General features: G+C 45.1%; 1 protein-coding gene across 1 annotated transcript in view; it reads right to left on the bottom strand.

Annotated features, from left to right (window-relative positions):
• Nucleotides 1–25531, bottom strand: part of PTGFRN (prostaglandin F2 receptor inhibitor) — a 72671-nt gene that overhangs the window by 24968 nt on the left and 22172 nt on the right. Inside the window, exons 2-4 of the mRNA XM_046645371.1 lie at nucleotides 16048–16416; nucleotides 13001–13414; nucleotides 8490–8870 (exon numbers count right to left, since the gene is read on the bottom strand). Of these exons, the coding sequence (XP_046501327.1) occupies nucleotides 8490–8870; nucleotides 13001–13414; nucleotides 16048–16416 (1164 nt within the window). The remainder of the gene's footprint in view (nucleotides 1–8489; nucleotides 8871–13000; nucleotides 13415–16047; nucleotides 16417–25531) is intronic.

The following is a 25531-nucleotide window of genomic DNA, read 5'->3' as shown; positions in this document are numbered from 1 at the left end:
CACAGGGAATCTAACCCAGGAAGACAGCTCCCTGTGGGCCATCACCTCAGCCCGGCTGACCAGCGCGATTCAAAACGCTGTGATGCACGGGGATTTCTCTCCTTATCAGTTACCAACTCTTTCATAACAAACCCTTTGACCCCTTCATGGTTTACTGCCAGCCCCTGAGCATATTCCTCCACACCGGCACTTGGAAAACAAAGGCTGTTCAAGTTACCATGAAAGATGGGAGAGAAGTGGTGACTTGACTGACTCATTAGTGGTCAGACCACGGACACATGGAAAAGGTGGTCATAACCAGCTCCCGAACCAACCACCAGGGCAGCTTGCTCCACTCCTGCCCTGGCCTGGTCACGCCCAAGCTCCCTCACCCAGATATGGAACCCAGCTGCCCCCGCTCTGGCCCAACTCTTCCTTGGGCTCCAGATACAAACACCGGCCCAGAGCTGGGTTCCAGGCACCTCAGCTGGTGTCTCCTTGACATCTCATGCACAGCACACTAGCGATCTAATTCACTTCACTCCCACCCGCCTCTGCCAATATGGACACACATAGACACGTACACACACACACACACACACACACATATATTCATACACACGTGCACACAGCTAAAACCCCACTCCAAACAAACACAGCCAGCTCCTCCTCCTAACTTTCCAATCACTGTTCCTGTTGCCACACTCCCGCCATTGACCCTCCCAGGCACCTCTGCTGGAAATGTCTGCCTCCTGCGACTCTCCACTCTGAGGGTTCTTAAGTCTCATACATTCTACCTCCCCAATGTCTCTTCCACTTCTCCCATTCCAGGCCACACACACAGTAGGTGCTCTATACATATTTGTCAATAAAAGGGAAAACCTCACAAACACCACCCTCAACCCGGCCCTCTTTGCCTCCCACCAAGACTACTATAGTAACCTCCCAACCCACCTCTAGGCTGACACAACTGTCAGGTCATCTGTTCTAGAAACCTCCCGTGGCCTTTCCTCTCACCGATTGAGTTAAAAACAAATCCCCAGCCTGATATGCAAGGCCCCCTGTAATGAGAGCCTAACCCATTGTCCAGCCCACCGCCCACTGCCTTCTTGTATATATGCTGGACTCCATTTGCACAACACACCTCACCATTCCCTAATCACCTGGTAGGCTTCCAGGCTTTCTGCCTTCCTTCCCATTGCACCCTCCGCCTCAGCACCGGGGACACCTGCTCAATTAGTTGTTGAATAATGACTGAACAGATTCCCCCATTCTACTCATCCTTCACCCCCATATGGCTGTTTAAATCCTGCGTCTCCAAATGTACAGAAAGGAGGGTGCAGGGGAGCTGCAGCCTGTGTGCATCTGGTCACAGGAACTCCAGCTTGGCAGGAGAGCAACACCTCTTCACTGACCGCTTGGTCTCCTCGTTCTTGTGAAAATTAAATCTTAGGCCCCAAAAAGGAGGGTGCTAATGCAAAGACAAACAAAGTGGCTTCTTAGCTTGTGAACTTACAAGGCATAGGTTCTAGTGATTTAAAAGATGTTCAAAGGTCATTTGAACTATCCACCAGCCTTTGGAGGTCGACTTTAGATTTATACTCCTAGAAAAGATATGACTCCATTATGTCAGAATGGTAAAAGTATGGGTGGGTCCTTAATTTCTTCTTTGTTTTGGTGCATGTGTGGAAGTTTCCCTTTATTGTTGCTTTACAATTTATAAAATTGTTTGCAGAGATTGTACTTGGTCCTCAACGTCCATCACGTACATGCTGCCTCCATGTGGCCCCTCCTACTTAACAGAGAATGCCTCCTTTGAACTCAGGCAGCCTGTCACACCTCCACTTGTTATTCAGCAAACGTTCACAGAGACTCTACCACCCGCCAGGCTCTGTGCTCTAAGGATTTTATTTGAACACTGCCTTGAACTTCGGTTATATGTATACATGTCTTATGGACCTTGTATAGGACTCTCTGCAGGGTCAGGGACCACCCACCTCATTCATCTGGCTGTGCTATGCATGCAGGGCCTTGGACATAAAAGATATTAACACACTTGCTGAATTGGACTAAGTTTAATATTTTGCATAAAAACGCTCATTTTTGGCATAAGCATTCCACTACTGATTACCGCTAAATTCTGCTTGATCTCATCATGAAATCAGCTAAGAATGCAATGGTGGTTATGTTTTAAAAAAGCTTATCAGTTAAAGATGCATACTAAAGTATTTAATGGCAAAATGATATGATGTCTGGGATGTGCTTTACATTCTTCCAGAAGAAAAAAAAATAGAGAGCGTGTTTGTTTGTGTGTGTGTGTGTGTGTGTGTGTGTGTGCGTGCGCGCGCGCGTGCGTGTGTGTCTGTCTGTCTGTCTGGGAGGGAAGAGAGATGAAATAAGATTAGAAAAATATTGATAATTGCTGAAGTTCTTTCTTCTTCTGTGTAAATTTCTATTCCAAAAGTTAAACACAAACAGCCCACCCACACTGTAAGACCTTTCACAGAATTCTGAGGCCAGTGTAAGCGCTATGTTGCTGGCATTCTGAGAAGCAAGGGTCTGCTCTCTAACCCGGCTCCAGGGATGGAGTATGACAACATACACACCACCTCCTGAAGCTGTGGCCCCAACAGTGCAAACGCCCCCAAAGAAAGACTTTTCTTTCTGAATATGGGTCATTAAACTCACTACAATTTTCAAAACAATGAAAAGCTTTCAGAATCATCATTGGCTAATTTGTGAAAGGAGGTATTTGTGCCGACTGTGCGCAGGGACCCGAGCTGGAGGTTTTCACATAGATTACCTCCTTTTCCTCTCAACAGTCTTACAAGGAAGGTGTCATTATCCCCATTTTACAATGATGATAGTAACAACTGACACTGATCAAAGGCCTTCTCTCCGCCAGGTACGCTATACACTTGCCCTGCATCCTCCCTTTATCTTCATAATACCTTTATGAGATAGGTACTGTTTTCACGTATGTTTCCTAAATGGAAAAAACAAAACGAAAACCAAAGCTCAGAGGAGGGAAGTCGGAAGACTAGGGTCTTGCACAGTGTGTGTGAGCCAAATTCTAGGCGAGGCTTTGGTCCATGGCCTGGCTGCCACGAGGAGCAAATTGCACAACCTCATTCCACACCCAGTTATTACTGTTTTCTCAAAGCCTGCCACATCCCAGAATGAGAGTGATGATAACAGCTGCGGCACTAATCCTGAACTGTGTACAGCAGGGCCACGTCCTAACACCCGCTCTGAAGCTTAGTTAACTTGGTAGGGCTAACGAGACGAACAGGCCACACGCAGGAGTTAGAGGAAACAGGATAAGGCACGTCCTCGTCTTTGCTCTGGCCAGTTTCATTATCTTGAATTGGGCAGGTACTTTAGAGACAGCTGAGTGCGCTAATTGTCAGAGTTGCGACTATCATCATTTATATAAAACAATTAAATATTCTCTAACATTTAGACAGAGAAGGCTATAAATCAGGAGTTGTTGTTTTGGGGGGCATTTTACCCCACTTAGTAGAACCATTGTTATGAGGCTGTGTTTAGCATTAGCCATTTCAGAGCAAGAAAGATAATATCATTTGAACTGCCCCACACCCAAAGTGACACTCGTGCAGTCTTTCTCTCTTCCTCCTCACTCACTCCTCCCAGAGAAGGAAGAGGGAATTACCAGATTTGGGGGGCAAGAAAGGGGCTGGATGTGGTCAGCTCAACCTCTTCTCCTTGGGAGTGGTGCTTCCAGGACACACACGTTCCTGGTTCCTCCAGGCCCTAAGACAGACTCCTATGTCTTACTTGGTTAAGCACTTGGTGGGCGGAGCATGCTATATACAGACCCCCTCCAGCACCAAGAAGTCATCACCACCACCACGAAAATGGACAGAGCACATAAGTGCTAGGCACTGTGCTAAGCTCTTTATATGCATTACCCCACAAAACCAAGAAAACCAAGGCTGAGAAATCTTAAGCGACATACCCGAGATAACACACCTAGAAGCTGGAGCAAGACTCCAACACTTGTTCACGGGCTCTTCTGCTGTCGGAGACAATCCTGGACAGACAGCTGATGATACTTGCCCGTAAAATCCTGCAGATCTACATCTTATCTCCTATAGATGGCACAGAATGCTGAAGTCTCCACCAAGTACTTAGTAGATTAACAGTTCCTTTTAAAGAAAAGTAATCACCTTCCTCACTGGCACACTGTTGGAAGAGGGGATGGTCCTCTCGCAGGAAAGAATGCAAATCGGGTTCTCAAGCCTGAACAGCAGAACTCAGTGCTGCCTCCGCCTGCTCTTGTATCCGAAGCCCGTGGAACCCTCTCCAATTAACACCACAGAAGTCTGGTACTTGGGGCGGAGAGCTCAACCATGAACTGATTAGTATCCAACTCTTGCCAAAGCCTCATTTAAGACATCTGATAGCAGAGAGAGATGGCTTAATACGCATATTAACTAGCCATTCCCCCAGATTCTCTATAGTTTTAGCCATACACTAAATTGGATCCTCACAAAGCAACATTTGTCCTCCACAGCAACTCAGCTTCTTACAGAAACTCCTTCACATACTTAAGATTTATGCCCTCAGCTTTTATAGAGCACGAATATAAGAAACATCCATTTAAACAATCACTTAGAGTCCTCTGTAATACCACAGTTGAAAGCACTGTCCATTATGTTCCCAATGCCCCTTAAATAAAAAAGCCCATGATAAATTCAGTGCCAAGAAAAAGTTTGTCTCTCTGAAAGGATTTGTTTTCCTTCACCAGAGAACTGTATAATCACGTCTCTTTTTGCCTCAACTCTTCACAACTTCAGAGGCAAATTCAGCACTCAGATGCAGTAAGTAATTCATCCCAACTACCTTGCAATATCTATTCTTTGATTTTGTTTTACCCCTTTTGATCTTGATTTTATTTTTGTGTCTCCTGCTTTAAAGTGTGCTTCATTTTCCAAGCCAACTTAAATCTTTTTTTTTTCTCCTTCAAAAGTAGGACATAAATCCTAAGTAAAAGAAGCTTTTTCTCACCCTCTAAGATATCATTATGGTCCTCCAGCTGCTACAAGTGCTCTTGAACCAGCCAGACCCATTCGCATCACTGCCCTGATATCTCTGTGTAGTTAACACAATGGAACATGAGAAGACCCCAATCGGCTTCAGCCCCCTCATTTACTCAGCACACCCACCCCAAGCAAATAAGGACAAAACAGCTCAGTTTCTAGGACTCTGTCTTCTAGAATTTCAGGAGTGAGGCTGATTCCCAAAGCCAAAAGTGTTTCCACATAAGATGACAATACTTGGGACAGACTTGACCCAGGGCCATAACCCTCTCTAAGCCATCCTAAACATAATTTCTTTTGAAATAAAAGAAACAAGCATTTACCACTGTGGTAGACTCCATTTTCCAAAGATGACCGCAGTAACATTTCCCACTCCACATGCCCTCTCGCGGTGTGACCCTGCCACTCTCCCATTAAGAGATGGGGTCTCTTTCTCCACTCCCTTGAACTTGGGCAGACTCTGTGATGGCTCTGACCAATAGAAAACAGTAGAAGTGACACTGTGCCATCCCAGGGATAGCTTTTAACTGGTCAGGCACTCCCATTTCCTAGCTCGTAGAAGCCAGCAGCCATGTAAGAAGTGTGATGTCCTGAGAAGACCGTGCTGTGAGGAAACTAAGCCATGTGGAAAGGGCCTGGATGAGAAGCCATGTGGGGACAGAGAGGATGAGACGCCATGTAGGAACAGGAAGAAACGCCCAGGAGCACAGTGACAAAGCCATCTGGAAGGGGATCCCCAGCTCTAGCCATCCAAGCTGTCTCCATGTACACCAGAGATGAACCCCACTGAGTTCTTCCCTAATTCCTGACACTCAACATCATAAGCAAAATAAAAACCAGTGGTGTTCAGATGGCGACGGGGGCAGGACCTCACAAGCTTGTGGGGATCAAGTATTTAATGCATGTAAAGCCCTTAGCCCAGTGCCTGGCACTCAGTAAGTGTTCAGTAAATGGCAGTTATTATTTTTAATCTGTCAGTAGCAAAACTGAGAGTTTTGTGCAATACCCTCTAGGGAACCAGCTCTCTCAAGAGCTCTTTTTGGACAACATTCCACAGTCACGAAACATAAGCTGACCTCTATAAATAGAGTACTTGGCAGGTAACCTGTCTTCCTGTCTTTCTGGCCACCTGTCAGTTAACTCTAACAGGCTCCACATTGCATGTGGTATGGTATCCACATGCATACACATACATGTTGTATATCTAGAGAGAATCATACAGTCAGGCCAGGCCCATCAGCCTCTGGGCAGAGAATCCAATTGGGAGGTCCTGGAGAGAGGGCTGCTGCTGTACTCGTGCCCAACTCGCCTCCTGACTAGTGTCCAGGCAGCTGTAATGGTGAGTCATAGGCACAGGGAGGAGGAGGAAATTTAAGAAGAAACGCAGTCCATTTTTATATCACTACACTCCAGGTAGACTGACCCATGTGCAGCTCGTGCAATATTCTAGGCTTTCTTTGCAAGTCTTGTTTTCTTATGCACATATTTTAACACTACCCATGTGTTGGTGCTGGTTTATCTATGCATCCAGCTGATGTTTACCGAGTGCCCATCACAGGCCAAGCATTGTGCAGGGTGTGGGGTGCTGCGCAGCTTAGCATCAGTCACGGGAAAGCCCCCTGATGACTTTCATGGCAACAGTGCTGGCACTCGGCGGGAAAACAAACAAGTGAATCCTAAGGACAGTAACTGAACCTCTTCCCACAATTTAGCCTTTTTATTTCTTCTCACTCTCTGGAGAATACAGCCACCAACAAATCCCTTCCAGTTAAAAGAACCCATTGCCTTGGAGCGCCCCTCCTGTTTCCTGACAGCCCCGGCGTCTACCCCTGGGTATGCCGGGATCAATGCATGAGTACTTCAAAGAAGCCCTCAAATTGGAGCGCAGGCAGCAGTTTCTAAAAAAAAAAAAAAATGCTCGAGCTGTGATTCTAAGTTGGAGGGGGAGGGGGCACTGGGAGTCAGCGGTGGGATTTGACAGCACCACACAATGCACCGAGGATCAGAGCTGTGAGACAAATTCAGCTCCAGAGATGAAAAGTCTTCTTTTGGTGCTGACAACATCTGCTTTATTTTGAAGGTTGCTAAGGAGAGTCCTAGCTGGGCCAACATTGTTCCAGTTCAGTACTGCATAGCGAGTTTCTTGCACGGGGTTCAGACGGCAGGAATAAAAGCTCGCCAGATAAACCCTGCTCCTTTGACTTTGCAGATATCAAAGAATCACTTTGCTACCAGGGATCACTAACACCCTGCCTAGTCTCACTCTGAATTGGACACACCTTCTGCTTATTCTTATTACTCTTCTTCTCCCTGCCCCACCATCCCTGCTTGCCAGCTCCCCATCTCTGCCAAATAAAGGCTTATTAGGAAGAAACAGACAGTGAATGTGCCCTCACTCCAGAGAAGACGTCGAAGCAGAGACAAGGGAGAGCTAAGTATGAGTTGGGGCTCACGGCAGGAGGATGTTTAGCATCAGATGAAGGAAGAAATGATTTCCTGGCTTTTAAAGATCTGTTTTACCTCCTAATAATCAGAGCAATGCCAAATACCTTCACCAGGGCTCAGAACACTTGTGGGACATTAGCGAGATCAAGCTCAAAACAGAGAAGAGTTTGACCAGTAGCCCTGTCCCCATCCTTGTAATAGTGGAGGAGGGAAGCGAAGCTCTCCACTCTCTACTTGGCCCCATCCCACTGAAGTTTACCTGCAATTAATTACAAGCTAGTAACAAAAATTAGGAAAAGTGAGCCCCAGAGGGCAAGCATTTTGGAAAATAAGAGATGCGGAAGATGAGAACGGTAAAAAAGAAGAGGCCGTGACAATAATCTTCACATATGGCACATCGTTATAAAACCGGTGGCAAGGTCAATAGTTGAGAGCCGCTCTGCTCCTCCCCTGGGAACAAAACCTGGTGAGAGCCCATCACAAGAGCCTGGGGAAGCAGGAAGCCCGACATCAACTGTATCTGCAAACAAACCATTTTGGGATTCCAGGGCATTCAGTGAAAAAAACGCATTCCATTCACTGAAGGAATTCTCTCTGCTCTGGGCTTTAGAAAAGCACCAGCTCCTGCCAACGAGCACCTAGGAGTCTCGGAAAGGGAAGGGGGAATGGCAGCGTCCTCCTGACAACAAAGATCCGTTTCAAGGAGCCATTCAGCAGGGCCGATCCTGCAAATCTTGACAACAAAAGGAAACTATATCCTCTCAAATGAGGGCATTGAGACAACAGAGGCCACACTATTGAAACATTTCCCTTGCCTGCCAGATTCTATTTCAGCCAGTTTTGCTTTTGCCCCCAGCTTGGGATATATCCAGGCTAAAGGATGCTTGCCCTGATATGAAGAACGCCAAAATAACGTAAGACTGACAGCTCCCTGACTCCTCTCGATATCCCAGAGGAGGGATTAAGCCAGAGAGGTGAAGAGCCATCCTCCAAACCACTCACCTAGCCAGGTCACATCCACACCAGTGGGGGCAGACATGGCCTCTGCCACCTTGTGCCAGCTCCTGTTGTGCCCGGGTGCCCAGAGCGCCACGTGGCAGAAATAGTAGCCGGAGTTTTCTTTGCTAACATCTCGAACCAGTAAATGGTAGGAGCGGGGATCCACATGACTCAGAGCAACGTGAGGAGAGCTGTGCACCAAGGAATCACGGTCCAGCCGGGCCAGCACGTGCAGGCCAGGCAAACTGCTGTCAGGCATCCTGCTGGAGTACCACGTCACCTCGGGGCGGACGTCATCCACTCGGTCTGTTGTGATGTTGCATGTCAGATCCAGCTCCTTTCCTTCAGCGACAGACACATTCCTGGCCACAGTTGCTCGCAGAACTTGAAAATTAAAAAGAAATACATCTGGATAATCTGGATTAGGTCTGCCCCTTATACCCCCGCCCCCACCCCTTTAGATCACCTCCTTTTACATTCTTATTTACAGCATTAAAGTTAGAAGGTTTCATACAGTTGTAAGTGTTTGAGAAATGCTGATGAATGAAACATACAACATTTCTTTTCATTTCATAAAGCCAATAACAGCAGCAAACATATATTTGCTTACTATATACGTTCTGAGTGCTTTACAAATATTAATCTTCAACACAAACCTAGGAGGTAGGTATTATTACTAGCTCTTATTACTTTACTGATAAGGAAACTGAAGCACAGAGAGGTTAGGTAACTTGCCCAAGGTCACACAGCTAATGTGGCAGAGCTGGGATTCAAATGCAGACTGCCTGCCTCCAGGGACTCTGCTCTTCACTGCGACACTATTGTTTAAAGAAGTCTGCTGAGCATCACAAAACTAAAATTATACTTTATCCGCGAGCATGATAAGACCTGAGTGATCTTCAGAGAAAGGCCAGCTCAGTTCTGACAGGTACATAGTGTTGGCTGAGCAGTGGGGACTTGAGGGTAGGAGGTGAGGGTGAAACCATCTTCTGGGTCAAAGAGGGGAAAATCTTAAACAGAATACCAGAAAAGTGGAACCAGACAATGTACTTTATGAGGAAAGTCTTCCAAATACATCACTTATTCCATTTGACACACCCACCTTAAAGTCAAGCATAAAGCATATATTCTAAAACCAAAACACAATGATTTTTGGATTATCCACGCCACTGCCCTCTCTCGTTAGTGTGGATAACTAAAAGGAGACTCTATTGAGAGTATCTGAAGTATCCGGTGTCACGGTCTCAAGGCAGAGCTGGTTTCAGCATTCCCCTGTCAAAGGTTTTTACATGGAAACATTTTACTCTGTTTGGGGGATTTTTAAAGAGAAGCTGAACATCTGTAATCAGAGTAGAAAAACATTCAACTGGTGGTAATGCTCTGGGAATGACTGCTTAGATGATAAATAGCCAACACCTTCCCGGGGATTCAAATGGAGGCACAGGTCTGGCCTTCCAGCAATAGTCGCTCAGCATCCACCACTGTCCAGAGTAAGCCCAGCAACAAAGGCTAGTGCCCAGCTGAGAAAAGACCCAGCCCCAAAGCCCAGGCCCTCTGCAGTAAACTGCTTTCACGTGACTATTTCCAAAGCCTGACAACATTGCAAATAAATGTTTCAGGCCAAGTTTAAGATCCACCTTGACGAAGACAGAAAATGAGGTGGGCACAGTATTAGAAAAAGGAATTTGAGAGTCTTATTTCTCACCTCCACGCACCCTCCAAATTCTTCCTCCTCCTTCACCCCTTTAAAGGGACCCAAAGTAATCTGAGGCTCGTTTGTGAGAGGAGTGAGTATGGAAACCGTTGCCCTGAGCTTGTGCTGCAGTCTGAACCACCCCATGGAGAAGGCTTGTGGTCAGAGACTCTGGAATACTGCGGGCGTCCCTCTGTACCAGCCACCGGCTACTGGAGGTAAAAAAAGGCTTAGGAAGGAGCTGAGGGAGTAAAGTAGTAGTCAAGATGCAGCTGTGGACTGTATGTATGGAGAAAACGGATTCTCAGGTTTAGAAATATTGGCAGATATGTCTCTTTAACTGTATAGTTCACTTTGTAATTTTCTCTCTGCAAGTGGCTAAATATTTTATCGGACCACTAGCCATCGTTCCCATACGTTCCAGACTAGGGAGGTTCAGTGCTGGGAGACAGGATGGAGCAGGCTGAAGGTAAAAAGAACCAGTTCTAAGGACTCCTAATGCAACAGGGGACCTCAGACGAAGCCTGTGGTGGTGCAGGCTTTCTCCTACTGGATATAACCGAATCCATAAATCAGACACCAAGATCCATATTAACCAAACCACTCTTAATATGGAGAGAAATACTGCTACAAATGAACACAGCCCCACTGTGTAAGTAGCTTTGTGCTGTTTATCATAGCAATGCAATAAGAATCTTTAAGAAGTCAGCCATGGCTAGTGCAGGTGTTGACAACAAGAGAAGACCAGCACTTTAGTGTGGTGGTTCTCACCAGGGGTCCACAAGGAGAATTTAGGGAGTCTGACATGAATGGGAAAAAAATTTATCTTTGTTTTTACTAAACTCTACTTGAAATATACCATCTCCTCTCATTATGAAACTAAGCAACAAACCAGCATCACGTCATCTCTCCCCAGGATTTTGCTCCCAAGAGATATCACAGATATTTTCACATCACATTACAACTGTTGCAGATATCTTAAAATATCATTAACATTCATCGCTACTTAGAAATTACAGTAGTCAGACCTGCCACTATACCTTATCATTTAACGCATTACCAAAGCACAATATTACTATATAATACATCTATCTTGAAAATAACTTGATAAACTATTTCAATATAACTGTTTTCCTTTGTCATCCTATGTATGTGTTTTATGAATTAAAACACACTAGTTCTGAGAAAGGGTCTGTGGGCTTCACGTGACCATCAAAGAGGCCCACAGCACCAAAGGATTATGAACCATGAACGCCCAGGCTCAAGTAAGAGCCAGTGCTATTCCCTGCCTAACAGGTTCCAAGTGGTCAAGTCTTACAACTCGGTATCATGGCTTTTGTGGCTTGTTTGAAATAAAGAATACCTTTACGATCGACATTCCTGCATAAAAAGATAACTTGCAACAAATCTGAGACTTGTAATCCTCCTGCCCCATTAAAATAGTTGTTGGATGCAAGCTGAATATCCGAGGATTTTTAGGACAGATTCCAGGCGGATGGCTTCGGAAAAGGACGGTGATCCAAGTCCATCTGGCAAGTGATTTCTGCAGCCAATGGAACCAAGACTGACCATGACAGGCAGCCCCTCTCCTTAGCAAGAGCACCTCCCACCTCATCAATGGCCAGTCACTGAAGAACCCCAGTCCTGCTTTTCACCAAATCCAGCTCTGTGCGGTGGTGTAAACACAGAGTACAGCGCTCAGGACAACGCAGCTTGCAGAGGAAAAACACTCCCCACGTGTACTGTTTCCTGCTTTCCTTCCCATCTAAGCAACAGAGCAGCCACACACTCACATTTACACTCAGGAAATGAGTCTGGCCACGGTCTTCCCAGTTTACAAAACAGGAGGCAGCAGCAACAGAAGCAAAGAACTCTGAGAGCTGAAGACGTCGGACTCCCAGAAAACCAAGTCCATCCATCCATCCACACTAACGATATCATTCTGAGATGGTATCTTCACATTTTGTCTCTGCCGAAGCTGGAAGCTCCACGGGGCCTGGGAACAATCCTCAAACACTTCTAACTCCAGGGCCCAGGACAGAACTGAGCGCACAGTAGGTTCTTCATCAATGCTTGTTGGACAGTGAGTCGATAATGGCTTTTCTTTTATTTTTATGGGGTTTCTAAAAAGCGTTTTGTATTTTCTTATTTTTATAGTTGGAGTAGGAGGGTTTAAAAAAAGTTCACCGATGACAAAACAAAGGACTTCTTGTGTTCAGACCCCAGGGCTGGATGTTTGTGGGGTATGTGCCCTATAGGAAACAAGAAGAGGCTTACCCCTAGAGAACTCCTCACCGGGTAGGGGATGGTGCATCTGTGGGGACCTGAAAGGTGGCCTTGACCATCCAAGTTGGATGAGGGGTTTTAGGTTGAGCCAGATACACATCCCCAACAGCTGGGGGGAGAGGCAGATCCAGAGATTCAGGGAACACCAAATGAGATGAAGCCGAGGGAGCAGGGTGAAGACAGCTCGATCCCCAAGTCCCTCTGCACACAGGGGGACCTCATTCTAGCACTTAAAGGGACCTAACCTTTCAGTTAAACAACTGTCTTAGTACTTTGTGTAACCTGCAGCTTCCCATGGGAATGATCCAGATGAAAAGCAGCTGCAAAGCAAAACCACAGGCATACAGCACAAAACAAATGCACCCTCCCCAAACCATCACCACCACCCTAGTCCCTCACCCCCATGCAAGGCCCCACAGGAGAAGCAGAAATCTTGTCAGAAAAGGATGAACCTCCCACCTCGTTCCTTACAACATCACTGGTCAGAAAATAATAAGACTTAGTCATCTAAAATAGGCAATTTCCAGAAGCTCACCTGTTGGCTGGATGACCACGGTGGCCACGTCCACGGATTTTTCTTGAATTTCTTGCCAGTTACCCTGCTCTCCGATCCACTCGCTGACGACACATCTGTAGGAGCCCTGGTCTGCGGACAGGGCCCGGGACACGGCCAGGCGGTAGCCGTCGCTGCCCACGGTGTCCAGGCGCACGTCCCCGCTGTGGTAGCGCTGCTCGTAGCCGGGGCCCGGGCGGAAGCGGCCCTCGTGGCTCAGCGACAGCACGTTGCGCTGCACCGGGCCGCGCCGCAGCTCCCACTGCAGCGCCAGGTGCGTGTGCAGCGGCGACGCTGTGGCGGCCGAGCAGCGCAGCGCGAAGGGCTCGCCCTCGCGCAGGCTCAGGCCCGGGGAGGGCTGCGGGCTGGCGGCCACGCGCAGGGCATCGGCCAGCACTGTGCGGGAGAAAGGAGAGCGTCAGAGACCGCCCGCGCCCCGCCCCAGCCAGCACCGCCCCCTCTGTGAGCTTGAAGCCTGGGCGGGGCTGTGACCAGGGACGGTTTCCTCCTCCCCTTCCCTGCTTTAATCCTCTGATGGGCATTTTCCCCATTTTGATTCATCTATGATCTCAACTGACTTTCCGACTTGAAAATGAAAAACAAGAGGCACTAATAAGACCCCCTGCTAGAAGTGGGTGGTAAACTCCCCTTTTGGGAGTTGTGCCTTGGGGATGCGCTTCTGCCACTCTTAAGCAAATTACTTTCCCCTCTGTGCCTCAGCTTCCTCATCTCTAAAAAGGGATGACAATGGGATCTATCTCAGGGAGTTGACTGAGAGTTCAAAGAGTGATAGGGGAAGTGCCCAGGACAGTGCTGGCACTTAGTAATCCCCATAAAATAACCCTTATTACGGCCCAACACTCCTTTGTTAGGACACAGCGGCAGAGTGGGGAGCCTGAAGGATCTTCTAAGAGTTAAAGCAGCAACATCCAGAGAGGGGAAAAGCACGCATGAGCTGCCTGGGCCTCCAGGCCTGGGAAACACCTGAGAACAACCAGGGTGAGCAGAGAGTATCTGCAGGTCAGGAACCATCAGGGAAAACCGAAGCCTCAGCTCTTTAGCCTATTCGGGCCATCTGGAAAAAGGCTGGGCTCTTCTACAGAGTCTAGAAAAAGTGGGCCAGGGATCAAGGAAGTATTGGTGAGTGCTATTTAGAAAGGGAAGCAATAAGCGAGGAAACCAGAGAGGAGGCCTCTACCCAGTATTGCACTGAGCAGGGACATTCTCTGGCTGGTCTATGAGCTGGCAAAGAGAAGCCACAAACACCACTATTCATCATCTCTTTGGTTTTCCCACCATTCCACACTCAGAAACTAATTCAGTGTCCTTGAAAAGAGACTACCCTAGATAACAGAAAAAATGGCTACAGCTTTAGAAAGACCCATCTCTACTGCAAAATGAATGTAATGACCTTCTAGTATATGCTTCAGTCTGTGATTCCAGCTAACATGACTTGGTCCCCAAGGCCAATTATCCCTCAGGGCACAGTGTCAAGACCCACGATGCTGAAGGCCAGACAGACCCTGGACCACGCATGGCAGCTATAGAGACTCCACCTGGGCAGCCACCAGTCTCTTTCATGCATCCATCTGCTTTCCTGACCCGAGGAAAGCCTCTCCTTGCTCCTGCTCTCCAAAGACTGGAGAAGAACCAGAAAGACACTGGGGGGAAAATCTCCTGCTGCCTCCGACTCCTCAAGATGAGAATTACAAGGAGAAACAAGGGTGCATCTGACCTAATGGAGGAGCAGCATGTGTGTGATGACAGAAAAGCAATGCATTATTTAACTGCAATGCAAGGTCTTATGGGACTTTTTTCTAAAAAACATAGTTGGGATTTTCTAGAGGAATAAGGAAGAGGTACTGGAAAAGGTAGACTTGACATTATAATCCCTACATAATGGACATGACCGTTCTACCCCCTCATGAGTTGAATGGGGGAACAATATCTGAGATATGCTAGAATTCTACAGATCATTACAGCAGAAATAAATGCCTGGATCAACTTCCTCTTTTTATAGCATCATATACATCTTCTACTTTCCTGATTGTTAAATACACTCTTACCCTGACATAAATTCTTTTTGGAACAAGGCAGCGTACAAATAAATGCATAATTAAATAATAACAGCAATAATGTTTCTATTTTGCTAGCCCCAAATTAAAATGGTTTGCTCTTGCTCATTTACTAATTAGCTGCGTGATTTTAGGCAAGTAATTAACTTATGCTCTTTCATTTCTTCATGTGTAAATTAGGGAAATATACTGGCCTATCTTCTTCATTGGATTCAGAGAATTGAATTTGTGAGTAAACCTTATAGGACTTGGAGAATGAAATAAAACAAAACAAAAGCCCAAATATTCCAGATATGTGAGGTGTGATTACTTGCACAGCCAGGCCAATAAGCTTGCAGTGTTCCATCATAACCTAGCAGTGACCACATCATCCTTTCTCTACATATAACTCATAGGACTTCTAAGACAAACAGCTACTTAAATCATGAAGGGCACAAGGAAAGACAGGAGCTTTGAAGTATCTGATCTTCCCATAAACCCAAACAGTATCATCATTACCATCACCTTCTCATCGCTAACCTTATTGAGTGCTTACTACGGCACTGCTCTGAAGCTTTACACATGCTAGCTCGCCTTGTCCTCATACCCTTTAAGGGAGGCACTGTTTACAGAGGAGGAAGCTGAGGCATGTAACATGCCCACGGCCAGAGAGTTGACAAGTGGCAGAGCCAGCCATGGGACTAATCAAGTGCAAGCAACCTGGCTCGGAGCTGAGCTCCCTACCCCCACACCATGCTGCCTCCAACTCACCAGGCATGGGATGGTTAGAATCATAGTAGAAAGAAGAAAAGGCCCCCAGAGGCCACCTGGCCCATCCTCTGACTTTAATCAGATAGGATGTGCAGAGAAGGGAACAGAACCCCAGGGGACTTGAGTTTTTTGACAAAGTCACCCACAGCCGAGTCGCAGAGGAACTGCTGGCCCTCTGGCATCACGACGCCCATGAGGATGTACCTTTAACCTGTACTGTATCCTCATAGTTGCCCTGGACGGTGGCGTCGGTGCTGGGGGTGGAACATTTGTAGTGGCCTTGGTCCGTGGGCTGGATGTCCTTTATGTGGAGCTCCACGGCGTCGTTGGCGGTCCGTCTCAACAGGATCTCGCCCCTCTGCAGGCGCTCGCGGTACAGCTGGGCGGGGAAGCCCGCCTCCCAGGTGCTCGCGAGCTCCACAAAGCTGCTCCCCGAAGACGAGAAGCTCCAGTCAAAGTTCTGTTCGCTGGGGCCGTCATAGTCGCTGACGTTGCAGGGGATGACCAGCTCAGTGCCCACCACCCGCACCAGGCTCCCCGTGGGGACTCTCACCACGCGCCCTCGACAAAGAGCTGCAACGACAAGAGAGGAAAGGCAGGTTTTGAATCACGGAAGGTCTTCCCAGTATAAACATGGCAAACCCATGGGTGTTCCTGTTCACAGGCACACGGCAGAAATGTGACGTGCAGTCAGCTGGGGAAAATGGTGGGCTGCCCATGTCTGTGCAGAAGGAGGTTAACCCATCCCTTAGAACCACGAGCCAGGAGTACACCCCTGAAATGAGTACCTCTCACACAACAGTTTCCCGGGATTGACAGGGAGGAACGTAAGTATCAAAAGTAGGCTAACCACACACCCAAACAGCTTCTTCCCTCCCGTTGCTATTTAACGTTCCATTATCACTCAATGTGATGTAGAAATATCTTAGGTTTTGTGTGAAAGAAAAGGACACAGCTAATCAAGTGTTTACACTTCTGCCCACCCTGTTCCTACAGACTGTTCCCTGGGGCTCCTGAGACCTGATTTACAATGATGGATGCCAATTTTTAAATCCTAGAGCAGCCTGCTGATAAAATGATTTAACTCTGGTTATCTGACATTGCCTATAAATTAATTTTAAAATATGATGACTCTACCAAGTATTAATTTTCTATTTTCTGGCTCATTTCCTTCTCTCTACTCTTGCCCTGATCTAAATTCAGAATGAGGATAGAGAAGCACAAAAGGAGAAAGTGCCTTTTCTGCCTGGTTGCTGGGCGTTGTTAGGAATGCAGCGGCTGCTGGGGAGGAGCCGGATGGACAAAGCCAAGAGTTCAGGAACATGCCCTGCCCCAGAGCACATACCTCACAGGCCTCTGGTGGGGCCCTTAGGGATTATCACCTATGCATCCTTTAAGATATCTTCATTGCAATTAACTTCATCCAGATTTTGTAGTATATTTACTACCTGTGTTTAGCATTTCAATTTGGGCCAAATGAATCTGTATGGCTCCTTCTTGATGTTCCATGAAAAGGCATCGCACTAAGGTATACAGGAGAAAGCATGGGCTCTGAAATCCAGGAGACCTAAATTTAAATCTGAGAGCCCTCTCGACTTTGGCTTCCTCAACTGTAAAATGGGACAAGAAGGATTCATTGCGTTAATGAAATAAAATGTCTAGCTGAGAGTCTGCCATGTAATAAGAGCTGAATAATATGGAAACTTCTATTATTTCTTTTCAGTTTTGTGTTTTTATCATTTGTTACGGGTTGAATTGTGTCCCCCTCCTCCCCGCCCCCAAAGTCATATGTTGAAGTCCCAGCCCCCAGTACCCAGAATGGTGCCTTATTTGGGAATAGGGTCTTTGCAAATCCAATTAGTTAATCTGTGATGAGGTCATACTGGAGTAGGGTGGGCCCCTAAGCCCATCACCAGTGTCCTTAAACCAGGGGCAATTCGGACAAAGACATGCACACAGGGAGGACACCATGTAATGATAAAGGCAGAGATGAGGATGATCTGTCTACAAGCCAAGGAATGACAAAGACCACCGAAGCTAGGAGAGGGGCACGGAAGAGATTCCCCCTCACACCCTTAGGAGGAACCAGCCTGCCAACACCTGGACTGCTGGTCTCCAGAACTGTGAGACAATACATTTCTGCTGTTCAAGCCACCTAGCTAGTGGTACTTTGTTACACCAGCCCCAGCAAAGTAATACACCACTGTTGCTTGTTTTTCAATGGTTTAATTCATGTTTTTCAAACTGTGGGTTGCCAAGGTTTAGGGAGTTGTAAAATGAATTTATAGTGGTTGTGACCACAAGTGTGTGTGTATTTTAATGAAATTAAACAGAACAGAAAATATTAGTCCATTATATTTAGTAAGGGGTAAATATTATTAGATTTTGTTACCTAAACAAAGGTATATGCATACCAGATTATAATAAAAACCTTACATCTTAATATGAGTCAGGGTTTAAGAAAAATTGAGGAACACTTTTTTAAAGCCATCACTTGCTTTCTTCACCCATTACCATTCACTTTGAGAAGGAAAAAGGAAGCATCCATGTAAGGTATGTGGTATTGAGGTGGGCGTGTGTGCTGAGCAGGGGGCTGACTGCCTTCCCCTCCCAGCCCAGCCCGGGGCAGGTCCAGACTGATCTCCAGTGCTAAGAAAAGCCACTGTACTCAAATCACTCCCCTTAAAAATAAAGTTACCAGTACAGGTAACTCAGAACTATGGGTCACATTTCTTCCCATGGAGAACAGTACAACCAACCCAAATATGGTTAAGGAGTAGTGCTGCAACATGCCTTTCTTCCTAACGCAACCCAGTGCCTATTGGGTGACGTCCACGACACACACCTACTAATTCCACAAACGCTTATCGGTGGCTGGCGCCCAGCATTCTTTAAGTGCCCCTCAGATGGGCCTGACTCTGCACCCCCAGTCCCAGGGATGGACACTAGGGCTGAAACCAGGTAAATCCAAATCCTCCTGGCTCATTTTTGCTGAAGCTTCTCAGGAAGACACTTTCACTTCCTTTTGGAAACAGGGTTCTATAAAGATGATTTGCTCTGAAGCTGCACGATGGCAGCCCTCCTGACTAGCGAGGAAGCCACTCAGACCAACGCCTGGACCAAGGAGGTGAGAGAACGTGCCTTAGTGACCTGATGGCATCATCTGAGCCACTGGATCCAGCCACGTCTTCTAAATCATTCCACAAGCACTCAGACACACACACACACATTTTCTTCCCCTGGACATTTCAGTTTCTTGCAACTCCACTCACCCCTACTTATGTTCCTTAAGCTAATTTTCTGTCACTGGCAACTCAGGGCATTGAAATAATACCTAACCACTCAGCAGTGAAGCCATCATCACCACAGCTCACAAAGGAAATAAGAACTCTCTTTTTTACATTTAATTTTAGAGATGACCGGAAAGTCCTGAATCGCCCTGAAAGACTTTCAGAAGAAAGCATTACGGTGGATCCCTGAAGCACGGCCTGGAGCTCCTCATCCTTGTGCCAGTTTCCTCATCTAAGAAATGGAGACAATAGTCACCACCACCCCCACCTTGGGACCATATAAGGATTTACTAAGCTATATAGCACTCAGACAGTGCCCAACACGTGGTTAGGGTATGTGGTTATCTGCTGTGCAGGCTGCCTCTAGAATAAACCTGATCACAATCATTCACTTTGCTTCCTCGGCGAGGTTTACAAAGGAATTTCCTAACGTGTAAATCTTTTCGATTCCTATCCTACGGCAAGGAGTTGACCAGGGTTGACAACCTGCCCAACAGGGCCCTTAGGCGAGAGACTACATTCCTCATAAGGTCTCCATCTGTATTCTTGGTGATTGGAGCTTGGGAAACTGATCCAGCTCGTCTCAGCTCTCCAATCCTTCTTCCACATGGTTGCCAAAGATCATCTTTTTAACACACAAATCACGTCACTTCACTGGTCAGAAATCTTTAATGGCTCCTTACACCGACAGAATACAATCCATCTTCCAGACAACCCCCCCTCTCCCAGGCCCCCGGGATCACCCTGGTTCAAGCCATCATCCTCTTACCTGAATTATGGCCACAGCCTCCCAGTGGCCTCCTGGCTGCCATGCTCGCCCTCTGCTCTCAACACAGCAAAGCAATCTTTGAAAGACTTAAGTTGTATTACGTCATGACTGCTCAGCACTCTCCAATCACTCCCCATCTCCCTCTGACAAAAGCCAACATCCTCACAGATGCCATTAAGACGTCACAGGATCTGGCCCTCTTTGTTTCTCAAACCTCCTGCTCCCCTCCTTCTGGCTCCCTCCACTATACTTCAGACGTGCTCTCCTCTTAAGTTTCCTGACCAAACCAGACCTACTCCAGCCTCGGGGCTTTTGCACATTTCCTTGGTCCAGAGCTCTCCAGACATTCATCCGGCTGGCTCCTTCCCCAGCTTCAGATCTAGATTCCAATGCTGCCTTCTTAGTGCGGCCTTTCTTGACCACTTTAAAGTTGCACACACTCTCCATTCTTGCTCCTGCCAAATTTTCTTCTTATCACTAATATACTTTGTGTATTTATATATTGTTACTGTTATTTATTGTCCGTCTCTTCCCACAAGAATGTAAGTTCTACATGAGCAGAGATTTTGTCTGTTTTGTTCACTGCTGGACGTCAGTGTCTAGAACAGGGCCTGGGACATAGTAGTTGTTCAATAAACATTTGCTGAATGAGTGAATGAATTAAAGACATACAAGATCATCCATGGTCTGGCCCACAGCTACCACTCCAGCTTCAGCCACCAACGCCCTCCCACCCCGTAATGCTTATATAATACTCCTACAAAACAAATGACCCTTCATTTTCCAGAAATGCCATGCTCTCTGGTGCCCTGTGGCCTCTGCTTCTGTGTATCCTTCACCTGGAATGCCCTCCTCGCAGTCTCCTCAGCTTCTTACAAGAAACAGCTCCAGCATCACCTCCTCTGTGAAGCCTTTCCCATCTCCTCTGGGATCACTTAGGCACTTCTGCTTCCTTCCAACCCAACCTGCAAAAGTACCTCGACACTGGCCATGTTATAGTGCCACTGGGAAAAGTAGAGCAGATGTGAACAGATGCTTGACAGATCAAATTCTAATCTAAAACGATATAAACCTGAGCAGTGTCTTGCATGCAGAACTGGATGTCCCCTCATCCATGCAAACCAAGATTGTAAATTTGCTAACAGAATTTCAGCTTGCCACCAGCAACCTGGTATTTAGCACAGATTTCCTTTAGTCTTGTTAAATAACAGCTAATAATATTTTTAAATAAATATAACTTGTAAAAAATAAAACATATGGATCTTTTCAAATCAAAAAGAATATCTGCACAGCCACACATTGCCAATTTTTTGTCAAAACCTCCTGTAACAGTTGATAGCGGTGGAAAAAAGAACAAAATTTTCCTCTAGTTTTCCAACTTCTACCAGTACTTCATATTAAGAGTCTCAGACACTTTGGAACCTGAATGTGTTAATTTAGCTCTCCATAAAAACGTCTTTACTGAGTAACAATTTAAAATCTTGGTTTCATTTGTTTCCAGGGGTCAATGTAAGAAATTTTCATATGAAAAGCATTTCTTTATCAGTCTTAAAAGTACTACTGAGGACACTATTGTGTTGTTCAATGACACAAGAATCCATATAATTCTCTTAAAATTTAGTACCAGAAAAAAATAACCGTGGATGAACCATTGTACATTCTTTCTCCAGAAAACAAGAACTATATATGTACCCCCTCCTCACCCAAGCCAGTTACCACAGCCCCACAGGACCTCTGATATTGAAGACAAAATAAGGGCGCTCTAATATCACGTTTGCACAGTGGTATTAAGGCTCCTATGCCACACCATTAGCAATCCCAATTACTAAGTGGCCCAGCACCACATCGCAATGCCCTGATTAGATTAGATGCTTTTAGATAAGTCTCAGAACCCTCTATTGCCTTTTAACTCCCATTTTAAAAAATTTTGCCCAAGCCTACAAAAAAAAAATTCTAATACAATTCTTACTGCTAACTTCCTCTCTTTTCTCTGTCTCAACTTCCAACATATATAAAATTCATGTGTCCTTTTGTACCTCAGCTTCAAGGAAGTCCAGTACTAAATATGATGATGAACTATGGAAATCAACCATAGTTTACATTTCTAATAATCATCTCCTCTTTATTTCTACACCTTCCCCTGCCTTCCCTGATGCCTTTGTGCTTTTGATTTTTCATCCTTATTTAAAGGTTTTTATTACATGTATGTGTGTCTTTCATTCTAAGTCGCAAGTCGCCTCAAATACTTTTTTGGGAGGAGGGGACGTAGGTAGAGCATACATTTCGAAAGACGGATAATTGAGATTTCCACTTCCAGGAGATTCACTTTCTGCCATGATGGAGTAGCTCAGATCAATCCCAACCCCTCCGCAAGAACAACTACAAAAGAGGAATAAAATACAAGAAACAGCTAACTGAATGCATGGGTGAGCAATCAAGGTGTCTATGATGAAGGGGCCAAGATCACAGAAACACCCTGAGGTGGGCCAGACAACGTCCCCTGCTTTTTCTCTTGAGACATTTGCGAATTTTTAAATGGTGCAGGCCACAGACTAAGCAGAAATTAGTAGCTCAGAGCTTCCAGCACCTCATGGGGCCAAGAAGACAAGTGAAGTTCAGGGCTGCCAAGAAAGTCATAGTTTGAAAAGCCAAGATCCTAAGAAAAAAGGCAACAGCAGGGAAGCAGCCTGACTCCCCCACCTTCTCTCAGGGCAACTGACATTAAGAATGCTGCATGGTGGGTGGGGTGGGGTCGGGTAAAGGGATAAGAAGCTAAGCAGAAACTAATACTAAGGGGCTAAAAGGTTAAGCAAAGTTTTCAACCATCTCACAGTACCGGGGAAACAAAAATCGGAATTCTGAGTTCACAAAGGAAGGTAGACTATAGTAAACACCCCAGACTTTCAGCTACGACCCTGGAAGGGCTATGCCCTTGGTGTAAGAGCAAAGCTGAAGTAACAGTTACCAGCTATCCTCAATAACGAAACCCAGTCTCAAACATCTCAATTCCTTACTGGATCAAGGTGAGCTTCTCTCACTCTATCAGCCTTCCAGAGAAAAGGTAATCTTCTTGGGAAAAAGATAACATTCTACAGAGCCTCAGCAATTTTTCAATATTCAATCAAAACTGACCAGACATTCCAGATGAAAAGACCAAAGGACTGAAAACAAAAGTGAAAAAAACACAATAGAAACATGCACAGGGATTCAGATGCTGGTGTTATTAGACAAGGACTTTAAAATAACTATGATTAATTTACTAAAGAAATAGACAACAGGATTTCACTCCCTAACTGAAATCTATTAAAATAATCAAAGTGAAATTCTAGAACTAAAAATATTATACTCTGAAATTAAGAGCTCAATAAATGGGTTAGATGCAGCAGAAGTCAGTATAAGTTATCCAAACTGAAGGCCAGAGCGTGAAAAAGGGTGACAAATACAGAGAAGACTCTACAGGATACACGAGTGACAATAAAAAGGTTAAACAGATGTGTAATAAAGTTTCAGGAGGAGAAAGAAAGAATGTAGCAGAGTTAGGCAGAATTAACTTTTGAACAGATAACGGCTAAGATGTTTCTTAAACCAACAAAAGACATCATGCCACAAATTCAAGAAGCACTATGTATCATAAGCAAGACAAATACAAAGAAAACCACACCTGGGTACGTCACAGTAAAACAGCTGACAGGCAGAGAAAGGAGCAATAATACAACTGAGATCTGACTTTCAACAGAAATGATGCTTATAAGACAATACAATAACATCTTTAAAGTGATGAAAGAAAATAAATGCCAACCTACAAATCTACACAGAAAAAATATCCTTAAAAAGGAAGGTAAAATAAGCTTTCAACCAACTCTCAACAAAGGAAAGAGAATTAATAAAAAGAAATACCAAAAAGAAATACTAAAGGGAGTTCTTCAAATAGAAGGAAAATGGTCCCAGATGGAATCATGGAAATGTAGGAAGGCATAAAGAGCATCACAAAGGGTAACTATATGGGTAAATCTACTGAATATTGACTGCATAATATTAATAACGTCTTCTGGAATTTAAAATATATGCATAATTAAGATATATGACATTGACAGCACAAAAAGTGAGGGAAGGAGTGGAATAAATGAAGCTTAAATGTTTTTGCATTATCCTGGAAGTGATAAAAGAACCAGTAGACACTAGTAAGTCAACAATGTATGGTCTAATCTCTAGAATAACCACAAAAACGGAAGAATGGATAACAAACTAAAGGGGGGAGGGAAACAATAAAAAATATCTAATTAATCAAAGCATCCATAATTCCATAAGCATTTCTAAAATCGTAAGCATTTCTCAAGTATTTACTTTGTAATGTATTCACTTTGATTCATCATCAAATATCTCTCAACAGTAAGACTGGGATAGAGTGAGGGGAGGAATAATAAACTGTGTGTCTCTGATATGCCATGCAGTGAGCTAAGTGCTATTCATAACTTGTATTAATTAATCCACAGTACAGAACCATAAGGTACGATCACCCTATCACAGAACTGAGGAAACTGAGACTCAGTTAAAGAACTTGCTGAAGGTCATAACAGCTATTAAGTAAGAGCCTCAAACCCCGGTTTACCTGGTCTACTGCACCGTCAAGCCAAAGATGGGCTGCGTTGGTTTGCCTTCAACTGCATTGCTGCTATTACCACCTGCTGTTGATTTTGTCTTTGCTGAGTAAGAAGAAACAGCTTGAAATTCCGTATAAAATATTTCAAATTCTCCACGGGCAACGTGAACCAGATAGGCAGCAAAGGAACAGAAATAAGTTACTAAGAGAAGAAATATATATTCTCAGTATGAAGTAGAAAGATGAGAGAAATAGAGAAATGGGATTGTTAAAAATAATTTCCAATTTCTTCACACTTTTTCTGACATATACCTTCATTATCTTAAGTGATAGTAACTGTAACATCTCACACATTCATATTCAAAAAAGATGAAGGGAACTTTATTCGAAAATTATAGAGGAAGGACTTTTGGAAGCCCAGTACTCTGACTTTTCAGCAGTACGATAATTAATAAGCAAGAGGTAATTGTTTCCGGATTAGCACTTGCCTACCTTGGAAGCACTCAAGAAAATAATTAAACGCCTTCAACTTTCTTCTGTCACGTAGAATGGATGGGGATAGGCAAGAAAAGTCAGGCAAGTTTTTCAAGGTAAACTATTCCTGCAATGTTTATTTCAATAAGTGCTACTGGCAACTGTGAGGAATCATTAAGAGAGACAAGCTAATGAAAACTAAACTGTATTTATCTACCCTCTTCCATCCCGTCATGATATTCATGGGAAATAGATTTTATTTCTTGAGTTATCATAAACACTATTCTAAATCAAAACCCACAAAGTACAGCATATCTGCAAATGATTTTTGCAATTGTTTCTATTATTGCTCAAATTTTATCATCTCACTGCGCTGCCCAGAAGCAAAGAATCTGCCTTTCCAATCTACGCCATTTGTAAGATAAGTATTGGCAGTCATTGAATCCAGGAGTAAAGGTAGAGCTGAGATACTGAAACTGAAGAGCTTAAGCTATCTCAGTCTGCCTTGTCAAAGGCACCTAGATCCCCCTTCTCGAGTCCTTACAAGCCCTTTAA

This window comes from Equus quagga, chromosome 18, assembly GCF_021613505.1.
Source record: "Equus quagga isolate Etosha38 chromosome 18, UCLA_HA_Equagga_1.0, whole genome shotgun sequence".
Classification (NCBI taxonomy): domain Eukaryota; kingdom Metazoa; phylum Chordata; class Mammalia; order Perissodactyla; family Equidae; genus Equus; species Equus quagga.
Note: the sequence above shows the minus strand (reverse complement) of the source record. Positions and strands in the feature narration are given on the sequence as shown.